Source organism: Neophocaena asiaeorientalis, unplaced genomic scaffold, assembly GCF_003031525.2.
Source record: "Neophocaena asiaeorientalis asiaeorientalis breed wild unplaced genomic scaffold, Neophocaena_asiaeorientalis_V1.1 scaffold82, whole genome shotgun sequence".
Lineage (NCBI taxonomy): Eukaryota > Metazoa > Chordata > Mammalia > Artiodactyla > Phocoenidae > Neophocaena > Neophocaena asiaeorientalis.
The window spans coordinates 12,199,282-12,220,009 of record NW_020173068.1 but is presented as its reverse complement, the minus strand read 5'-3'; the positions used below and the strand labels follow the sequence as shown (position 1 = coordinate 12,220,009).

The following is a 20,728-nucleotide window of genomic DNA, read 5'->3' as shown; positions in this document are numbered from 1 at the left end:
TGAGCTTCTAGAATTGTGGGCTCTGTTAATTAGCAAATCTACTGCCACCCCAATATCAGATGTGGGTCAAGAAAGGCTCTGGGGTCAGGACTGCCTGGATTTGAATCCTGGCCCCATTACTTACCTGCAGGTGAATTATTTTTAAAATGAGGATAATAGTTCCTACCTCAGCATCGTTATGAAGATTAAGTGAGCTAATACATGCTGTCAGATAGTGAGTACTCAAAGCATTTGCGTAATTAGTAATCCATGTAGTACTTAGGGGCGTGAAGTTGTTATCAAAAGAACTTCAAAAGGTTAAAAAGCAGCTGCTTCGAATCTAAGCTCTAAGAAGTCAGGACAGTGACTGTGTGTTCAGAGTGGGTATAGTGACCAGAAGGGACGACCAGGGGGGCCTTCCGGGGAAATGTTCTGCTTCCTGATCTGGATATTGGATACACATGTGCGTTTGGTATGTGGAAATTCATTGAGCTGCACATTTATGCAAAATGCACTTTCTGGAAGTATATTTCATACCAAGAGAATAGTTTTCTAGAAGAAGAAAGAAATGAAAGAAAAGGGAATACCGCCAGCCAAAAGTTTTAATAGGTTTTGTTTGGCTGAAGTGAAGGGTGTCACAGACCAGCTCCAGCTCTCCTTCCCTGTGAGGTCAGATGCCACCTGGGGTTATCATCTCAGCCCGCGAGGAAGTGGCTGTCTAAGAGGAGTTGTCTGTCTGTCCTCTGAGTTGATTTACTTCTCATTTGCAGTATAGGTGAATACTGCTGGCTTTCAGTTCTGTTCTGTGCTGCAGATACTGCCCGATGGCAGCACCTTTGCCTCTTTTTGGCGATATAGAAACAGCTGTATCTTACATCTTCTGGAAGCCTTCCTCTGATTGAGGTAGATCCAAGCAGGCAGGAATCCTATACCTAAGACAGCCTCTTTCCAGTTCTTGCTAAGGAGGCCGTCAGCTGCTGCCAGCTAGGCAGAAGGATCAGGGACGATTGCCAGTTCTTAGAGTTCTCATTCTCTGAGCTTTGAAAAAACATCTCAAAATTGAGTTGATTGACAGCTGAGGTAAGGAATGGTATGGCAGAAAAGTAAGGGTTCTTTCCCATCTAAAAGTTTGAGCTTTTATGTTGCCACCTACAACTTAAGCCCACAGTGGCACTTTCAACCCAGATCTAAGAAACTATGTTTTTTTAGAGGCCTCAACCCCTCGTTATTTAAACACCTTTTGAATAGGTAATACATACACGTGTTAACCAATATTTTTTGTCAAAAGTAAGTTTTCCTCCCACTCCAGCGCCCCTGTTTCCCTCTCCAGAGGCGACCACTGTTAACTGGGTTCTTCCAGAGATGCTCTGTGCAGGGCCCAGCAGTGGGAACGCACAGCCTCCTCTTACCTTCTCTAAAGTAGTATTTACTTTACACGCTGTTTGTGTTCTCCTCGCTCTTTTTTTTTTTTTTTTTTGGCGGCACAAAGGCCTCTCACTGCTGTGGCCTCTCCCGTTGGGGAGCGCAGGCTCAGCGGCCATGGCTCACGGGCCCAGCCGCTCCGCGGCATGTGGGATCCTCCTGGACCGGGGCACGAACCCGTGTCCCCTGCATCGGCAGGGGGGCTCTCAACCACTGCGCCACCAGGGAAGCCCTCGTTGCTCTTTTTAAACAACTTACATGGAGATCAGTTCCACAGAAGTACGTGTAAACGGGCTTCTGATTTAGTAGCTCGCCTTCGCTCTTGCCTGGTGTCGACACAGCGGCAGGTACTCTTGTAACCCTCACTGCAGCATCTCCTCAGATGTGGTGGGCTTCTCTGTGCCTGTCCTTGGCTTTCACTCTGTGTTTTGCATACCTTCAGCTGCCCGCCCCTAACCCCCACGGCCGTCTGCTGTGCTCTGATTCTCTTGTGGCTGGCCTTATTTCACAACTGGACTGTTGTAGGCTCCTCAAGAACAAGGTTAAACTAATGTTTACTTGTGTTACGTACTCACGGTACCAGCACGGTGCAGGACACACCAGTTGCCCAACAAATACTTAATTGCCTCATCTCAAACATGCTGGGGCAGTTGCATGAAGCCTGAGTGTGGTCCATGCCGAATCACAGGAGAGAAGACGGGATTGCTCTCTGGCAGTATCGCCATGAAAAAGACTTTAAAATATTCATGTAACGTGTAACTACGTGCAAGTGAAACTATTTGAGAACAGCACCATTCGACGTAACCTCACCCGTCACTAAACTAGGAAACTAATAACGAGCCTCTTGGAAGGCAGCTTTGCCTGAGAGATCATTGTGGCCATGTGGACAGGGTGAGACCTCTTAAGCAGGGGTCCCCAACGCCCAGGCCATGGACTGGTAGTGGTCCAGGCCGCACAGCAGGAGGTGAGCGGCGGGCGAGCGAGCAAGGGAAGCTTCATCTGCTACTCCCCATCGCTCGCATTACCGCCTGAACCATCCCACCCCCCAGCCCCCGGGTCCATGGAAAAATTGTCTTCCACGAAACCGGTCCCGGTGCCAGGGATCGGTTGGGGACTGGGCTTCCCTGGTGGTGCAGTGGTTAAAAATCTGCCTGCCAATGCAGGGGACGCGGGTTCGATCCCTGGTCCAGGAAGATCCCACATGCCGCAGAGCAACTAAGCCTGTGAACCACAACTACTGAGCCCGTGTGCCATAACTGCTGAAGCCCACCCGCCTAGAGCCCGTGCTCCGCTACAAGAGAAGCCACCGCAATGAGAAGCCCGCACACCACAATGAAGAGTAGCCCCTGCTCGCCACAACTAGAGAAAGCCCGCGCGCAGCAATGAGGACCCAACACAGCCAAAAAATAAATAAATTTATTGTTTTTTTTTTTAAAAAGTTGGGGACCGCTGCTGTTAAGGACCAGGTGGGATGCTGTTTCTGCTGCCCTCACCTCCCCTCCCTCACCTCCCACGCCCACAGGATGACCTTAACAGATGACTGATGAGATACGTTTTCTTGAGTGAAATGGAGATATCACCATAATTTCTGCCATTGATACCTAGTGTTTTCTTTTTCTAGTCCTTTCTCATATATAACTTCATAGCCCTAACAACCTGGGAGCGCCTGGAATTCCCCCAGGTCAGCTTGGGGATGGCAGTTCACAGGCAGCTTATGGGTTCTAATGTGTTTCATTACTGTGTTCACGTATCATAGGGTACTATTGCGAGTCCGGATGCTGTACTACCTAAAAGCTGAAATACTGGGAGAAGCAGCGGATAAAGCATTTGAAGGAACTCCGGCCAGGTAAAACAGGTCAACCTTAGCTCCCAGTATTAAAGAATTGCCATAAAGTGCCTGTTGATGGAAATGGACAAACCTGCCTGTGTTTCAAGAGGCCCGTGTTCCCTCCCACCCAGGACCAGTTCTGGTAGAGCAGGCAGGCAGAATGAGGATGATTCAGCCAGGTCATCCACGAGTGAAATAAAGGAGAAAACAGCTGCTTAAAAACACAGCTCTTGGTGAGGTTCTTAGTTGGGTTTTTTTTCTCCCAGTAGTGTTGTAAAATTGCTTTTAAAGCAGTCATTTCTCTACCTTAACTAATCATTGTTCGATAGATATTAGTGACTTTGATATTTGATCCAACAGGTGTAGACTAAAAGCTCTACTTGGAATCCCACTCTTGGCCTTAGTCCTCTTCTACCTTTGAGTGGTTCTCCTTTATTTGCTAGTCGTATTACTAATACTTTGTCACCATTTGATGTGTTGTGCCTTAGTTTTGTAAGCTAGTGTTTCCAAAGCCGTAGAATCCTGTGGGAATATCCCAGGATTGGGGGAATGAGGCTGCTGAGCCCCCAGCTACTACTTGATTGGACTGTCAGAAGTCACAGTGTATAAGTGGGATCCCCAGACGGCCTCCTTCACCTTCCCCAGATTGGCAGTTTGCCCTGGCCCCCACAACGCTGCTTGTTCCCAGGGGACATAGCAAGTGTTGGTATTTGAACTGTGCTTTGAGATTCCCTGGGGCCCTGGTTTCTTCTACTTTCCACTGGGCAGTGCTAATGACTTCAGTGGTCACAGGAGCACTAAAGAAGGAGAGAGGTGAAAGGCAATGACAGTCCTACCCCTGAGGCATTTTATAATCAGGACCAGTCATCTCATTGACTGTTACTACTTGGTAGTTAACTATGGGCATTTCTAGTAAGGATAGGGAGGTTGGGTGTGTTGCTAAAAAGTTCAATTTGTCGGTCATGTATATGCCGCAGAATTCAACTTGCTTATTTATATCCAGTGTTAACCGGGCAGAAGTAATGTATCTGACTTTACTCCTCCCCGTCATGTGCTTTCTTAGATGCGTAGATGGAGGGAAGTTAGTAGAACGTGAAACGAGTAGGTCCATTGCCCCCCCCTCCCCCGCCCCCCTTCCCTCCTTCCCTCTGCTTTCCTCAGTCTTAGCTCTCACTGGTCCCGTGCAGGTTAAATGCCTTATTGTGCAGAAAGGGCCATGAGGAATGAATCACAGCTCATCCCCCAAAATTTGTTCAGCCCATGGCACCACGCAGGCAGAGCAGTGGACCCTGAAGTGGAGCCAGCTAGGGAGCACTGCCTGGAGAGGTGGGGGCCAGGGAGCCCCGTCCCCACACGGAGAGCTGGGCCTGGCAAGGGGCAGGCAGCCCTGTGTCACAGCAAGAAGAACCTGATGGAAGAAGAAGCTTCAGCATTGCAGAGGCACCATCCCAGGCAGCTGGGAGGTGGGAGGGAAGAGCCATCCAGATGGATGTTCTCCCGAAAACCCCAGAGCCTTCAAAAGAGTAAGGACGGTGCTCAGACAAATAAAGCCAATCAGCTAAGGGTCCGTGTGGGCTCTCAGAACATGGACAGAAACTCAGAGAGGGGCTGATCGCTCCATGTCAGCTCCCTGGGGTGAGCTGTGTTCATCCCTTTGGCCAGAAGTTTTACCCAGCAGACCGTTAGCAGACCCTTACCAGGAAGTGCCTCCTACTGTGGCTGCTAGCCTCTGAAAGGCTCTCTTCATACCCCGCGTGTAGCAGTGCAGACTAGCTTGTTCTCGAATGGTGCTTGGGGTCTCCAAAGGTTGAATCCAGATGATTTGGGCACTTTGCAGCATTTGATCCTGTATGAATTCAGACACCTGAATGCATGTATCATGTATGAAGTCAGAAGGGGTATTCTGCCTTGACATAACCAATGTATTGCTGGCTTCTGCCGTGGCTGTCAGCCGAAGAGGCACATTAGAGCCACCTGACACGGGTAGAGCCCTCAGGCTGGCTGACTGTGCGTTCTCCACGAGGTGCTTTCAGATTCTGCGTCATTCAGTCTGAGTGGAGCCTGAACACCAAGGACATCTGCTGATGTAGCTCCCTCTATAAACCAGGGGCAGAGCCCTGGTTAAGATGTCTTGGCCCCCAGCTATCTGAATCCTCTCATTTGTTGTTACTTCAGCTTCTAAGCATGCAGCCCGGGATGTGGCTTACTATGAGGGTTCAGGCCGGGAGCTCTTGTGTTGTTTTCTGTCTGTGTTGACGGCACTCTGAGTCCACGCCCTTCCTTCCACAGGGAGCTGGACGTGCCTCTGCCCGACATCGACTGCGTGGAGATCCCAGTGGATTGGTGGGATGCCGAGGCCGACAAGTCACTTCTGATTGGCGTGTTCAAACATGGTGAATATTTCAGTGAACGTTTTCTCTTTCCTGAAAAATTCCATAGGCCTATTGCATGTCTCTCTTAGAAAGTAGAGCCTCACCTCTGTCCTCTCAGAAATTTGGCCAGATGAATGTGTGAGTCATGAAAATATAGCAAATACAAGTATCAGTGAGGCACTTTGAAAGGGTGGCCACAAGGGCTTTGTTCAGTGTGTATCTTCCTCACCAGCCTCACCGCACCATTGTACGTGGGATTGTTCACTCTTACAGTCCCAGCCTCCGGCCTAGTGCCTGTCACGTGGTAGGCCCCAGGGTTTCTTGAGTAAAGCAGTAAATAAATGGGGGAAATGTTAGGTTTTAGCATGTCACATGTATGCAGAATTCTAAGGTCGCTCTAGCTAATCTACATATTCCTAGTATGTATTTTTTGCCCTATTGGTATAAAAATTCAAGAATAGTAGATGGCATAGACATCTTTCCTTTTTTAATGTGGTAACCTAGAGACTAAAGGGGACTGAGATAGGTTTTTGAATAGCTTGGAAAAACAAATAAATGTCCTGTTTCTTCATTTCTGGCCTTGTTCTAACTACCTGCCCTTGCTTTCAGCCAACTGTTAAAATGAATAATGAAAGTCCACTGTAGTGTGCCTAATACACACCTTCCCTGCCAGGTGAATTAGCCAAAATTTTGAACTGGAGAGCAGGGGTTAAAGTGGGAAGAGTTAGGTGTACTTGGCTTTCACTGCCAGCTCTGCCAGTGACTAAATGTGTGACCTTGGGCAAGTCATAAACTTCTCTGACCTAGTTCCTCACCTGTACACTGGGGAGAGTATCAAGGCAACCTACCTGGAGAGCTGTTTGAAGATTAAATGAGACAGTATATGTGGGCGGCCTAGAACAGTGCTTAGTGCATAACCGGTGCTTGGTGCTATCCACTGTCACGTATTCCTCTGCCTTTGGAAGGTTAACTCTCTTTCTAACACATGCCCTGTGAGTAGAATTCTTCAACATTTGCAGGCCAACCTGCAATATTTACAGGTAACAACCACGCGTGTACCTATTTTAATGAAGAATCCCTTCAAAACGTAGATTCTGGTGTTACAAATGCAGGCTTTGGGAGGGTCTGGTGCTGTTGAGAGCCCTTTATCAAACCACTGGGGTAAGGGAGTCAGAATCAAGATGGCAGAGTAGGAACGTCCTGAGCTCACGTCCTCCCACGGGCACGTGGAAATTACACCTGCTCACAGAGTAGCTGTCTCTGAGAATGACCTGAGGACTAGCAGGAAAGACGTTCCCCAAATGGAGACGTAAAGAAGGAGCCACAACAAGATTCGTAGGAGAGGCGGAGGTGCAGTCTAGCCTGGGACCCACACCCCCGGGTTGGTGACCCACAAGCATCAGAGGACAACAAAGAACGAGTGTGGACGGGGATGTGGAGAAAAGGAACCTTTGAGTACTTTTGACAGGATTGTAAATTTGTGCAGCCACTATGGAAAACAGTATGGAGGTTCCTCAAAAAATTAAAAATGGAATTACCATCCGGTCCAGCAACTCCACTTCTGTATACTTACCCAAAGAAAACAAATACACTAATCCAAAAAGATATGTTCATTGCATCATTATTTACAGTAGGCAAGATATGGAAGCAGCCTAAGTGTCCATCAATGGATGAATGGATAAAGAAGATGTGGTGTATATATACAATGAAATATTATTTGAGCATAAAAAAGAATGAAATCTCACCATATGCAACAACACGGATGGACCTAGAGAGTAATATGCCAAGTAAAATAAGTCAGGCAGAGAAAGCCAAATGCTACATGACCTCACTTTATATGTGGAAACTAAAAATCAAAACAAATGAACAAACAAAACAGGTGCTTACAGATACGGAGAGCAACATGGTGGTTGCCAGAAGGGAGGGAAGTGGGTTGGTGGGCAAAATAGGTAAAGGGGATTAAGAGATACAAACTTCTATTTATAAAATAAGTCACAAAGAATATGGTCAGTAATCCTGTATTAGCTTTGTGTGTGGGGACAGATAGTTACTAGACTTAGTGATGATCATTTCATAATGTATTTAAATGTCCAGTTATTCTGTTGTACACCTGAAACTAACATAATATTGTACATCAGCTATAATTCAATGAAAAATCTTCAAATCACTGAGGTTAGGCTAAAGCAGTGCTATCCACTAGAACTACTACTGGTGACGGAAGTGTCCCGTTTCTGCGCCGTCCTCTACGGATGCCGCTCGCCGCGTGTGGCTGCTGAGCACTTGAAATGTCACTAATGCAACTGAGCAGCTGTATTTTTAATTTTATGTAATTTTAATTAGTTCACATTTAATTAGCCATGTGTGGCTCCTCTGCTGGACAGTGCAGGGCTAGAACTCAGCTCTGAAATGAGAAGAGGAACCATGTGACCTCTCCATGAAGCACAACGAACCAGTCTCTTATCAGAAATGGTAGAGTCAATCTGATGATATCTAAGGTTACTTCCACATCTAAAATTCTTCTGCTCAGTGAAGCAGCTCGCAGGGTTGCAAGTTAATAATCCCTAAGTGTTTCCCGAGCACGCCTGTGAGACTTGAAGATGGTGCATCAGCCACTCCGTTCAGGTTCTCGCAGTTGAGTGAGCTCTGGTATTCAGGGTCAGAGCTTGGGGGCAGGTGCCGGGGAGGTGATGCATGCAGTGCCTGAAGTACCTGGTGTAATGTGATGAGCTTAGCAGACACGCTGTAAACATGGGGAAGACTTAGCCTCTGTACCCAATGCTGGGGGACTGGTGTTAAGCCACACATGCAGACTGGCTCACTCTTGGATGGGACCAGACCCGTGTAGTTGGACAGTGACACTGGAGTCAAACCTAGGCTGGGTTGAACCAATGCCGATGCTTGGCTCCGTGGGCCCATCCTCCTTGGTGTCTTGCGTAGTCCAGATCAGATCCTGCTCCTGGTGGGGGGCTGCTCAGCACCCAGCAGACATTCTGTGCGCCTAGGCTTAGACCTGTCCTCACCTGGGTAACACACCTCATCACCCCACGAAACAGCCCTCTCCACAGGATAACCAAACCCACACAGCGTGTCTTACCAGGTGACAAACTCCCAGATACCCAGCAGCCGATGGAGATGTGATATTTTCAGAGAGCCAAGCTGTCTGGCGTTTACTTTTCAGGGTTCTATCAGGAGCTCTCTCTGCCTTGCCTCCATGCCCTGGAGACATAGTATGAGCTGTAGAGCTGCAGCCATTTTCTTTGTTAAGAAATACACAGCTGTTCATCGTCCAAGGTTTTGTGGATCTTCTACTCCATCCCAGACATAGCCTGCTACGACCCTGCTTAGATCGGAAGACCAAAGCCCCGGTTCCATCTCCGAGCTGACCACCGTGGAAGAACTGGCTGGAGCTTCCACTTACAGCAAGAAGGACCCTGCAGCAAATCTGTGCTGAATGATGCTGTTGACCGCTCTTGATCGCGTTAAGAAATGGCGGCCGCCCCTCTCAGGCAGCCTGGATTTATGAAATACTCACCAAGCTATGGATTTCAGTGTTTCTGTTCATATTCTTATAGAGGAACTTCTAGACTAAGTGGAGAGAGGCAAGCAGCCTACGCCACCTGTTGCTCTATTTATGTCTTTATGTTGCTATTACAGCTCCTACTACTGTCTGTTCAGGACAGTTGTTAGGGTTTTCTAGGGAACTGGGTCAATCACTCTTCCTCGCCTCCAGCTTCATAGCTGGTTGAGAAATAGAAATGCCGAATTTGTCTAGACTTCAGGCCTGCACATGACAAGAAGTCTGCAGAGCAGAGGCTCACCCAGGTAGTAGGCACCTGGAGGGACCGGCCTGCTTCAGGCCCTGTCCAGCACAGCATGCGTGCGGGCAGGACCCTCATGGACAGTTAACCTCCCTCCATGATAAAGGGTCAGAGGAGGAAGGTTTCACCATCTCAGCCATGAGATAAAGCATCCCTCTTTTCCTGGGGAGGGGGCAGGTAGAGACGATGGCAGGCACGTCCTCAAGACAGCAGGAGCATGGTGGGCATTTCTGTTGTGATGTGAGCTGAGGCAGACCATGGGGAGAGGGTGAGAATGGTTCTTCCTACAGTGATTATTGGAAGAGAGTCTGGGCCAAACTGACACATCCAGTCAGCGGTTTGTTGAGTGTATACAGTGCCAGGCCCTGTGCTGGGTACTGAATGTATAATGATGAGTAAAAACAGATACAGATTCTGTTGCTGGGGAGCCCGCAGTCTCATGAGAGAGGCTGACAGTAATCAAACAATTGCCCTAAGGAATAAGTGAATAAAGAAGAACACAAGGCACCAGTTTCTCCTGCCATATGCCTCGTGCAGGCAGCACCTGTCATGGAGATGGCAGAAATGTCACTTTGAATTAAAAGATAAAGCACCTGCAGCTCCTCAGATAAAAAGTACCAGGTGCTGCCTACACATGAGGGCTAGAACAGTATCAACAGTGATACCAGAACAAAAACCAATATAGAAGGGAAATACCCAACAGAGTAAAATCAAGTCTGTTACTAGCAGCCAAGCCGGTACTCATTTTAGGTACAGCACCTTACATCACCTGTGATGGGGTCTCTCTGTACCTACTACAGAGTTAGAAATTGACTTAGTTAGGGGCAACATGGAAAGGGTTTTGATGATCATGAAGGAGTTTTCCCCCAAAATAGTTCAATATGACAATAGCTGTGACCAAATATTCCTGTCTCATTATAGGATTACATTAGATTCAATAAAATAACAAATTGTCGTGCATGGCATCATCAAATTAAAAGGGATATATTTTCATCATTTTGCCTTCTGTCTGAGGTCTCTGTTCTGGATCAGAAATCCTCCATCTGTTTTTGACTCTGGGGATATGGTGAGAGGCAGTTCCAAAGCCCTGGCCAGTAGATTAGGATTTCATACTGAGTTCGTGAATATAGAGGGAACGGGTCTGTTTTAATCCAATCGACAATCACAGTAGTCCTCTTTATATTTCATCCTTTGCATCCATTACTTTGCTCAGCTTCCCTTTCTAACACATGGGACAAAATTGGACCATAAGAAAACTAGGCCTGTTCATGAGATGACAAGATAATAGGGTGTCCAGAGTTGGGGGGTTGGTGAGGGGAAGACATTGCAAAACCAGCTTGCCTGATTCCCTTGCTGTTCCAAAAGATGCAAACAAGTGGGAATTGTATCTGCATCTTGTGTGTCTTCACGGGCACAGAATATTTACATCAGCTTTCATTTTGGGGCAAGCACTACTTCCTCAAAGGTGTCCACTTTAGCGCAAGGATCTTCCCCTGACAGGAAATCTTACAGGATCCGGTCATTTTTAAATCAGTATTTTTTTGGTTTGTTTTATTTAATAAGGGAAACAAAATGACTGTCTAGGGCGCAAGGCAGATCTTGTGAGTTCTGACATGACCTCCTTGTTCCTCATTACCCCCGATCAGGTTACGAGAGGTACAATGCCATGAGAGCAGACCCAGCACTTTGCTTCCTGGAGAAGGTTGGGATGCCAGACGAGAAGTCCCTTTCTGCAGAGCAGGGTGTTACAGATGGAACCTCAGACATTCCCGAAAGGTGAGACGCTTCATGGGCCAACCACAGTGTGACTTGTCGCGCCACGAATCTCTGACCGCATACATCCAGCACTCTATAATAGTCTCTTCTTCACGGTCTGACATCTCCCTTAAACCTGAACTGCCTTCCAGGATTGCTGCTTTGGTTACATCCTACGATGCCTCAGGCTTTTCCCTTGAATCCCAAACACTTTGAACCAAATACCAGTTCCTGTCCTTCCTGAGTTCCCCAAGCTGCCCACCATCCTGCCTACTCCTTAATCAGGCTCGTCTGGTCAGAGGATTCTCAAGGAAGAATTCAGACCCCTCATAACTTCTCATACTTGGCAGAAAGAAGCGGTACAGCAAGTTCAGGCTTCCTGACCTTGAAGTGCCTCAGATGAAATTCCAGTGTTATTTAAAGATTTCATGGTCCATGAGTAAGGTGGACTTAGGAGCCACTGCTTGATGGCCATGGCATTCAGGTCTTGTCACTGGGTTGTGCACAAAAAAGTATGGAAGCATCCCCTTTGTCGAGTTTTAATTACTTTGGGCATAACTCCAAAATGTGTAACTTCATAGGAAAGCTAAATAGCGAAAAGCTATGGTTTTCATATATGTATATATTTGGAAAACATCGCATATATCTCTTAGCTTGTGTTTGGTAAGCTTTTGGCCTGATCTTCCCCCCAAAAGTAGCATTTCCTGGGGCCATGGGCAAGCCTGGACATGAGGGTGCACAACGCCAGGCCCCCTAACCATGTGCTAAGGCTGAGAAAAGGATGAAATGCATTTTCCATCCGTCCTTAGCTCCTGGTGAACGCCCTAGCTATCGTAACGTTCTCTGCCCCGAGGATAATAAAGATGCATTCAGAGGGATACTAACAAATGCCCGAAGGACCAGTGGTGTTAATGTTGGGCACACGGGGTCAGGGAAAACACCACCTGGGGGAGGTACCCGAATGTGGCTTACAGCTGGTATCTTTGGGGGTGGCTGTTCTTTCTGTGGTTAAGCAATGAAGGTAGGAGGCTCCTTCTGCCCCCAGGGCCTGAACAACAGAGAGAAGAATATTTGAGACAGGAATCCTTCAAAGTTGATTTTACCAGGGATCGTGAAAAACAGGTAGGCATCAGCAGTAGTTAAGCTCACAAGGGAGAAGATGTTAGGCAGCTAATCTAGGGACGAGCAGCTGATGGTCCGGAGGGCAGTGTCCTTCCTCAGCAGGCGCAGCAGAGCTCCCTTTCAAGGAAGTGACGGCCGCTAAATGTGAGGAGCGATTCTGCATCCATGGCATCCTACTGTGGGATCTAGGGGTCAGCACATCAGGACTCTTAGTTTGCATGGCTGTCTCATTTGAGTGGAAGTCATTGCTCGTAGAAGTTGTAACACTGGACAAACCGAGATTTTGTGGCCTGTGGGGAAAGGGATCTACTAATATTCTCTTTGGTCAGTGATTCTGGGGGATTTTCATGCAAGCATCCTAGTTGCAAAATAGCTTCTAGATGGTGTGTGATGCTTTTTATTTTTTTTTTAATTTTATTTAGAGGCAACACAGATAAAGAAGACAATACGGAAGACAAAGTAGATGGCCTCCAGAAACAAATGGTGAGTCAAATGTGCTGTGTTTGTAATCCACACTATCTTTAATATCAAGAGAGAAATCCCCATCTTTTTATATTGGTCTTTGGGAACTTGATTGCATTGCTGCAGTTGCATTGCATTTTCCCCAACAGTTTATTGTAAAAATTGTCAACTCACAGACTACGTTGCCCTTTTATTCTGATGAAACTTTTGCTTTTGAGGTGACTGTAGATTTTAGATGGAATTGTAAGATACAATACAGGGTGATCCCGTGTACCTTTTATCCAGTTTCCCACCAGGGGGACATCTTGCAAAACTATGATACAATATCACAGGCAGGATGCTGACATTGACAGAATCAAGATACAGGACATTTCCACCACCACAGAGATCCATCATGTTGCCCTTTTATAGCCACATCTGCATCCCTCCTACCTTCACCTCCTTTTTAATCCCTAGCAACCACTAACCTATTCTCCACTTTTGTAGTTCTGTCATGTTAAGAATATTATATAAATGGAGTCATACAGTATGTAACCTTTGGGGCTTGGCTTTTGTCACTCAACATAATTCCCTGTAGATTGATCCAGATTGTTGTGTGTAATGATAATTCATTCCTTTTTATCACCGAGTAGTATTTCTCCCTTCATCCATTGAAAACATCTGGGTTGTTTCCAGTTTTTCACTATTGCAAGTACCTCTGTAAACATCTGCATACAGATTTTGTGTGAACTTACATTTCCATTTCTCTGGGGTAAATGTCCAAGAATATAATTGCTGAGTCATGTAGTAGTTATATGTTTAGTATTTTCAAGAAACTGACAAACTGTTTTCTAGAGTGGCTGTACCATTTTACATTCCCACCAGTGAGGTATGAATGATCCACTTTCTCCTCATCTTCACTGGCTTTTGGTGTTGTCACTAATTTTTATTTATTTATTTATTATTTATTGGCTGCATTAGGTCTTCATCACTGTGCGCGGGCTTTCTCTAGTTGCGGCGAGCGGGGGCTACTCTTCGTTGCAGTGCACGGGCTTCTCGTTGTGGTAGCTTCTCTTTGTTGTAGAGCACGGGCTCTAGGCACGTGGGCTTAAGTAGTTGTGGCACACAGGCTCAGTAGTTGTGGCTCGTGGGCTCTAGAGCGCAGGCTCAGTAGTTGTGGTGCACAGGCTTAGTTGCTCCACAGCATGTGGGATCTTCCCGGACCAGGGCTCAAACCCATGTCCCCTGCATTGGCAGGCAGATTCTAAACCACTGCGCTGCCAGGGAAGTCCCTGTTTCTTAATGCTGCTAAAATATGGCCTATGGAAAACTCCTCAAGTTGGCTTCTGAGTTCTTTTGACATGATTCAGTCAAATATGGAACGGAGGAAAACTATGAAAAATTCATACATATACATGTATCCCCTCTTATTTAGATTTCCTTCACATTTAGGTCACCACAGAGCAATGAGTAGAGTACCCTGTGTTATACAGTTCGTTCTCATTAGTTATCTGTTATATACATAGTAGTGTATATGTGTCAATCCCAACCTCCCAATTCATCCTACCCCTCCCTTCTCCACCCTTGGTATCCATAAGTTTGTTCTCTACATGTGTGTCTCTATTTCTGCTTTGCAGATAAGTTAATCTGTACCATTTTTCTAGATTCCGCATATAAGCATTAATATACAATGTTTGTTTTTCTCTTTCTGACTTACTTCCTTTTGTATGACAGTCTCTAGGTCTATCCACACCTCTGCAAATGGCACTATTTCATTCCTTTTTATGGCTGAGTAATATTCCATTGTATATATGTACTACATCTTCTTTATCCATTCCTCTGTAGATGGACATTTAGGTTGCTTCCATGTCCTGGCTGTTTTAAATAGTGTTGCAAGGAACATTGGGGTGCGTGTATCTTTTTTAATTATAATTTTCTCTGGGTATATGCCCAGGTGTGGGATTTCTGGGTCATATGGTAGTTCTGTTTTTAGTTTTTTGAGGAATCTCCATACTGTTCTCCATAGTGGCTGTATCAATTTACATTCCCAGCAACAGTTTAGGAGGGTTCCCTTTCACCACACCCTCTCCAGCATTTACTGTTTGTAGATTTTTTGATGATGGCCATTCTGACTGGTGTGAGATGCTCAACATCACTAATTATTAGAGAAAAGCAAATCAAAACTACAGTGAGGTATCATCTTGTTATCCTTTTGATGTCTGCAGAATTTATAATGCTATTCCCTGTTTCATTCCTCATATTAATAATTTGTGTCTTCTTTTTTTCTTATTATTCTTGCTAGAAATTTGTCTGCTTTATCTTTTTAAAGAATTGGAACTTTGTTTCATTGATTTTTCTCTGTTTTCTATTTTAAATTTCATTGATTTCTGCTCCTTATTATTCTTTTCCTTCCGGTTTTGTGTTGTGGTTTTTTTTGGCTGCGTTGGGTCTTCGTTGCTGCACACGGGCTTTCTCTAGTTGCAGTGAGCGGGGGCTACTCTTTGTTGCGGTGTGTGGCTTCTTATTGTGGTGGCTTCTCTTGTTGCAGAGCACAGACTCTAGGCACACAGGCTTCAGTAGTTGTGGCATACGGGCCCAGTAGTTGTGGCGCACAGGCTTAGTTGCTCCGCGGCATGTGGGATCTTCCCAGACCAGGGCTCGAACCTGTGTCCCCCGCATTGGCAGGCGGATTCTTAACCACTGTGCCACCAGGGAAGCCCCTCTATTTTCCTCTTTTTCTGGATATTTGGGGTGGGAGCTTAGATTACTGATTTGAGACTTTTGGGCTTATTTAATGTATGCATTCAGTGCTATAAATTTCCCTCTCAGCATTACTTTAGCTAGGCCCCACGATTTTTACTATTTATTATAAATAGTAAAATTTGTTGTATTTTCATTTTCATTCAATTAATTTTTTTCCCCTTGAGACTTTTTCTTTGGCCCATGGATTATCAGACGTGTGTTATTTAATTTCCAAGTATTTGGAGATTGTCCTATAATCTTTCTGGTTTTTATTTCTAGTTTGATTCCATTGTGCTCAGAGAATACACTCTATTATTTCAGTGGTTTTAAATTTGTTAAGTTATTTTTGTGACCCAGGATATGGTCTCTCTTGGTATATGTTGTATGGGCACTTGAAAAATATGTGTATTGTGCTCTTGTTGGGCAGAGCGCTGCATAAATGTCAACGCAGTACTGTTAGTTGATAGTGTTGAGTTCTTCTGTATTCTTGCTGATTTTCTGTCTAGTTGTTGAGAGAGGAGTATTGAAGTCTCCAACTATAACTATGGATTTGTGTATTTCTCCTTTCAATTCTATCAGTTTTTGCCTCACGTGTTTTGCAACTCTGTTGTCTGGTGTATACACGTTTAGGATATGTCTTCTTGGTGGGTTGACTCTGCTGTCAATATATAATGTACCTGCTTGTGTCTGATAGTTTTATTTTGCTCTGAAGTGTACTTTATCTGATATTAATATAGCCACTCCTGGTTTCCTTTGATAAACGTTTGCATGATATAACTTTTTCCATCCTTTTACTTTCAACCTGCCTATGTGAAATGAGTTTTCTGTAGACAGTATTTAGTCGGGTTATATTTTTTAATGCACCCTGTCTTATAGTTGGTGTATTCAGCCACTTACATTTAATGTAATTATTGATGCATTAAGCCTTAAGTCTGACATTTTGTTTTCTCTGTTTTTTTATTCTCTGTTTTCTTTTTCCTGACTTCTTGTGGGTTATTTGAAACTTTTTTCTGATCCCTTTTTTGATTTATCTATGTTGGGTATGTTTTGTTGTGTTTTTTTTTTAAGTTTCTTAGTGGTTATTCTAGATATTTCATTACATATACATAATATATCACAGTCCACTGGTATCATCATTTTACCAGTTCAAGTGAAGTATAGTGTCCTTACTTCTAGTTTTGTCCCTTTATAATATAATTGTCTTAAATATTTCTTCTACATACATTTAGAATCATATCAGACAATGTTATAATTTTTGCTGCAATTCTGAAATATAATTGAGAAGATAAAAGAGGATAAGGAACATCTACTGTATTTTTATTTACTTTGTTCTTCCTGGTGTCCCAAGATTTCTTCTTTCTGTTGAGAGAAATTCCATTAGCTGTTCTTTTAGGATAGGTCTACTGTTGACAGTTCTTTTATTTTTCCTTCATCTGAGAATATCTTAATATCCCCTTCATTCCTGAAGGATATTTTCACTGGATATAGGATTCTGGGTTGACAGTTCTTTTCTTTCAGCTCTTGAAAAATGTTGTGCCACTTCCTTCTGGCCTCCCTGGTTTCTGATGAGAAATCTTCTGTCACTCAAGTTGTTTTTCCCCTTAGGTAAGGTGTCTTTTCTCTGTTGCTACTTTCAGGATTTTTTTTTTCTTTCTTTAATTTTCAGAAGCTTAACTGTGATTTTTGTGTGTGTGGATTTCTTTGAGTTTATCCTGTTTGGTGTTTATCATCTTCTTGAATCTGTAGGTTTGTGTCTTTCACCAGATTTGGGGAGTTTTCAACCATTATTTCTTGAATTCCTTTTTCCTCCCCTTCTGGAACTCTGATGGTATGAATGTTAAATCTTTTGTTATAGTCCCACTGGTCCCTGAGGTTCTCTTTTTGTTTTGTCTTGTTTTGTTTTATTTTGGCTGTGCCTCATGGCTTGCAGGATCCTAGTTCCCCACCTGGGGATCGGACCTGGGCCACAGCAGTGGAAGCACCAAGTCCTAACCACTGGACCACCAGGGAATTCCCTGTTTAATGTTTTTTTTTAATCTGTTTCTCTCTGTTGGTCACACTGGGTACTTTATATTTTTCTCTCTTAGAGCTCACTGATTCTTTTCTCTTTCTCCTCCATTCGCTGTTGAGCCTGTCCATTGTGTTTTTGTTTTTGTTTGGTCTGGTTCATTTCATTATTGTATTTTTCAAATCCAAAATTTCCCTTTGGTTCTTCTTTGGATCTCTCTTTCTTTGCTGAGATCTTCTTTTTCTTTGCTGAGATTTTGCGTTATCATTTGTGGCAAGTATGTTCAGAATTCCTCATTGAGGACTACTTTAAATTATTATGTCAGATAATTCTAAGATCTCTGTCATTTCAGTGTTAGCGTCTGTTGATTGTCTTTTCCCATTCAGTTGGAGATCTTCCTGGTTCTTGATGTGATAAGTGATTTTTGATTGAAACCTGAACATTTGGGGTATTACATTGTGAAACTCGGGATCTTATTTAAAATTTCTGTTGTAACTGATTGCCTCTGACACCTCTTTGCAGGGGAACGGGGCGGGGTGGGTGGCAGAGTACACCACCTTTTTACTGCTTGGTGGGAGTAGAAGTTAATGTTCCCAGTCAGCCCCTGAAGATACTCAAGGCAGGGGTGTTTCTCATTACTGTTGGGCAGGAATGGAAGTTTAGATCTCCACATGGTCTTTGCTGACACCATGGGTGTTGAGGACCTTATTACCACCTAGCAGGGATAAAAGTCCCAGCTCCCTTCTTGGCTTTTTGACACCACCCAGCAGGGGAATGGGGAGCCCTGTTACAGCCTGGCAAAGGTGGAAGTCTAGAGTCCACCTTTAGACTCTAGAGGCCCACTCAGCCTTTGCCGGCATGGATGTGGTGAGCAGAAGTGTTTTCTGTGATGCTGAGCTGAAGTGTAGCACATCTTGTCTTAACATTTTGTCCATTCCTAGCTTGCCCTTTTCCTAGTCCTTCACTAGAGAGAGCAGGCTTTTGTTGGGGCTTTTTTTGTCTGTACCCTTTGTCATTTCCAGATAGCCAGCTTCTTTACCTCCAGATCTAGGATATATAAGGCAAAAAAGGAAACTCACCACTGTGTCATCCCATGTGTCCCAAAGTCCCTGGTTGGTCTGCCTTCTCTTCCCTTTTCAGAGTTTTTTTAGGTTTGTTTCATATATAATGTCCAGGGGTTTTAGTTGTAAATATTGTGTGGAATAGGGAAATATGCATATTCCCAGAAGCAGAAGTCTATATTGCATTTTACAGATGAGTTTCTAGGGCTTTGCATAAGCAGACCAAAACCTTACTAGGGCCTCAGCACTATTTGATCACATTTTCTCTGGCTTTCAGTGGAGCAAATAAATCTGTTAGAATTTCATGGGTTCCGTATCCCAGAGGTTACTGTAGCATTGTCCTCGCCTGACTCCATTACCAGAATAATCTTTCTTCTCCTCCTGATCACCAACCAAAAGTTTTCAATTCTCTTCTTTTGGTTCTAGTTTGGAGAATGGTATTTACCTTGGTTTCCATCAGCTCTGATTACTGTAAGAGTAACAATGACATCACTTTCCCAAAGTAAGAAATAATTATTTTTTGAAGATATGTTTCCATATCTCCTTGAGGTTTGCGAAGCAGTAGATTGAAGCAAATCAGCATGAAGCTTCAGACCCTGGACCTGAAGGAAGTTGGGTTTGGTCTTGACAATTAAAATCTGAGCTCTGCCATTCTGGTAGAAGCTCTGCCTAGCTTCTACAGTTACTTCCTTTGTCTGGAATGTAGGATGTGTTTTCCCATGGAAATAACTTGAGTACCAAAGAAATGAAAATAGTACCTTAAATTCATATGGAAGTTTACTCTTTCCAAAGCACTTTTCCCATCTGTTTCAGTTGATCCTCACCTCAGCCATGTGAAGTAAGAGCTTCAGGTGTTGTTGCCCTCATGTGAGAGCTGGGGAAATTCAGGCCCAGGAAGTTAAAGGACGTTGCCAGATTCTCACAGCTACTAGATGATAGCGTTCAAACTAGATATTCTCTAGATATTCTGGCTTTTTTTTTTTTCTGATCAAATATTCTTTTCATAGTCAAGAGAGTAGGAAGTGTTTTAGCTGTACGTACACACCCCTTCTCCCAGCAGCATCCTCTATGAAGAGGCAGCCCCCAGACCAACCGCAGGCCAGACCCAGCTCTGAAAGCTGTTCATGGTAAAGTGAATTATGCTTAACTCATGCTTACTTCAGTCTTGGAGAGATCTGGGCACTGACGTGGGAGTTGTGGCAGAATTGGTAAAATAACTCAAGTTTCCTTATAGTATGGTTAAACTCCTCTGGGACTCCTTTTTTTTTTAATTCATTTATGAAAGTAATGCCTGTATTATTTATTTTGCTCTTCAGATCCCTAAAACCTGGGCTATAGAATATAACCAAAAGCAGAAGGAATGGGAAGTGCCTTTCCCAGATTTTGAGGTGAACAGATTATAAACAGATTAAGATTGACTTCTAGTCCATGTGCTAGAATGACAAACGTAGAGGAACAGCCAACATCTGAACCAAGCCTGCTCCCCACACCCCGGCCCTTGTACTGAAGACACTGGTTGGGTGTTTCCTTCTCCCAGTTCTGTTCTCAGGCAGATCAGCAGGTTAAGGAAGCCCAAAGAGCGTATCATCCATCACTAAGTTAATTCATCTGAATTAAACAGACCTGGGCATAGGAGGGGGCCTGGTTGGTAGATGGGAGAATCTCAGCATTGCAAGGACCCTAACGCATGTCTGCATGGTCTCAGTGTTCCATCCCTTCTACGACATCGCTGTGGGGTCATACCAGGCAGGTGTAGGTGCTTCCAGGAATCCATGAAGGGAAAGGGGGAATGTGCTATCTTCCAAGGAAGCCCATTTCATTGTTGGGTGGTATTTCCTTATTCTGACCCAGAAATCTGACTCCCAGTTGGTTCCATGGACTCTGTCTAGTTTTCTTCTGGTCCTGCAAAGAGCAAAACTGTTCTTACTTTCCTCTCCGATAAGACTAAAAAATTTTGAGACCAACTAGCTACCGTAATCTCTTTAAGTCTCTTTTCAGGTGAAGTATCCTTAATTCCTCTTTCTTCTTATCATGATGTCTCCAGACCCCTCGCTACTCTTGTGCCTTCCAGAGCTCACTGTGCTGTTGTCCTCTTCAAACGTGGCAGTTGGAGAACCACAGAATGTTAGAGGGACATGTGAGATGATTAGTCTACTCCCTTCCCCCACCCTTTCTCTTTA

The 20,728-nt window shown here is 44.6% G+C and overlaps 1 protein-coding gene across 2 annotated transcripts in view; it reads left to right on the top strand.

The window, feature by feature from the left end:
- The window catches only part of CHD6 (chromodomain helicase DNA binding protein 6), a 208,879-nt gene that overhangs the window by 161,415 nt on the left and 26,736 nt on the right, over positions 1–20,728 (top strand). For both annotated transcript variants that reach the window (XM_024742930.1, XM_024742931.1), the window contains 4 exons: positions 3,158–3,247; positions 5,519–5,622; positions 11,066–11,195; positions 12,719–12,779. In XM_024742930.1, the coding sequence (XP_024598698.1) occupies positions 3,158–3,247; positions 5,519–5,622; positions 11,066–11,195; positions 12,719–12,779 (385 nt within the window). The remainder of the gene's footprint in view (positions 1–3,157; positions 3,248–5,518; positions 5,623–11,065; positions 11,196–12,718; positions 12,780–20,728) is intronic.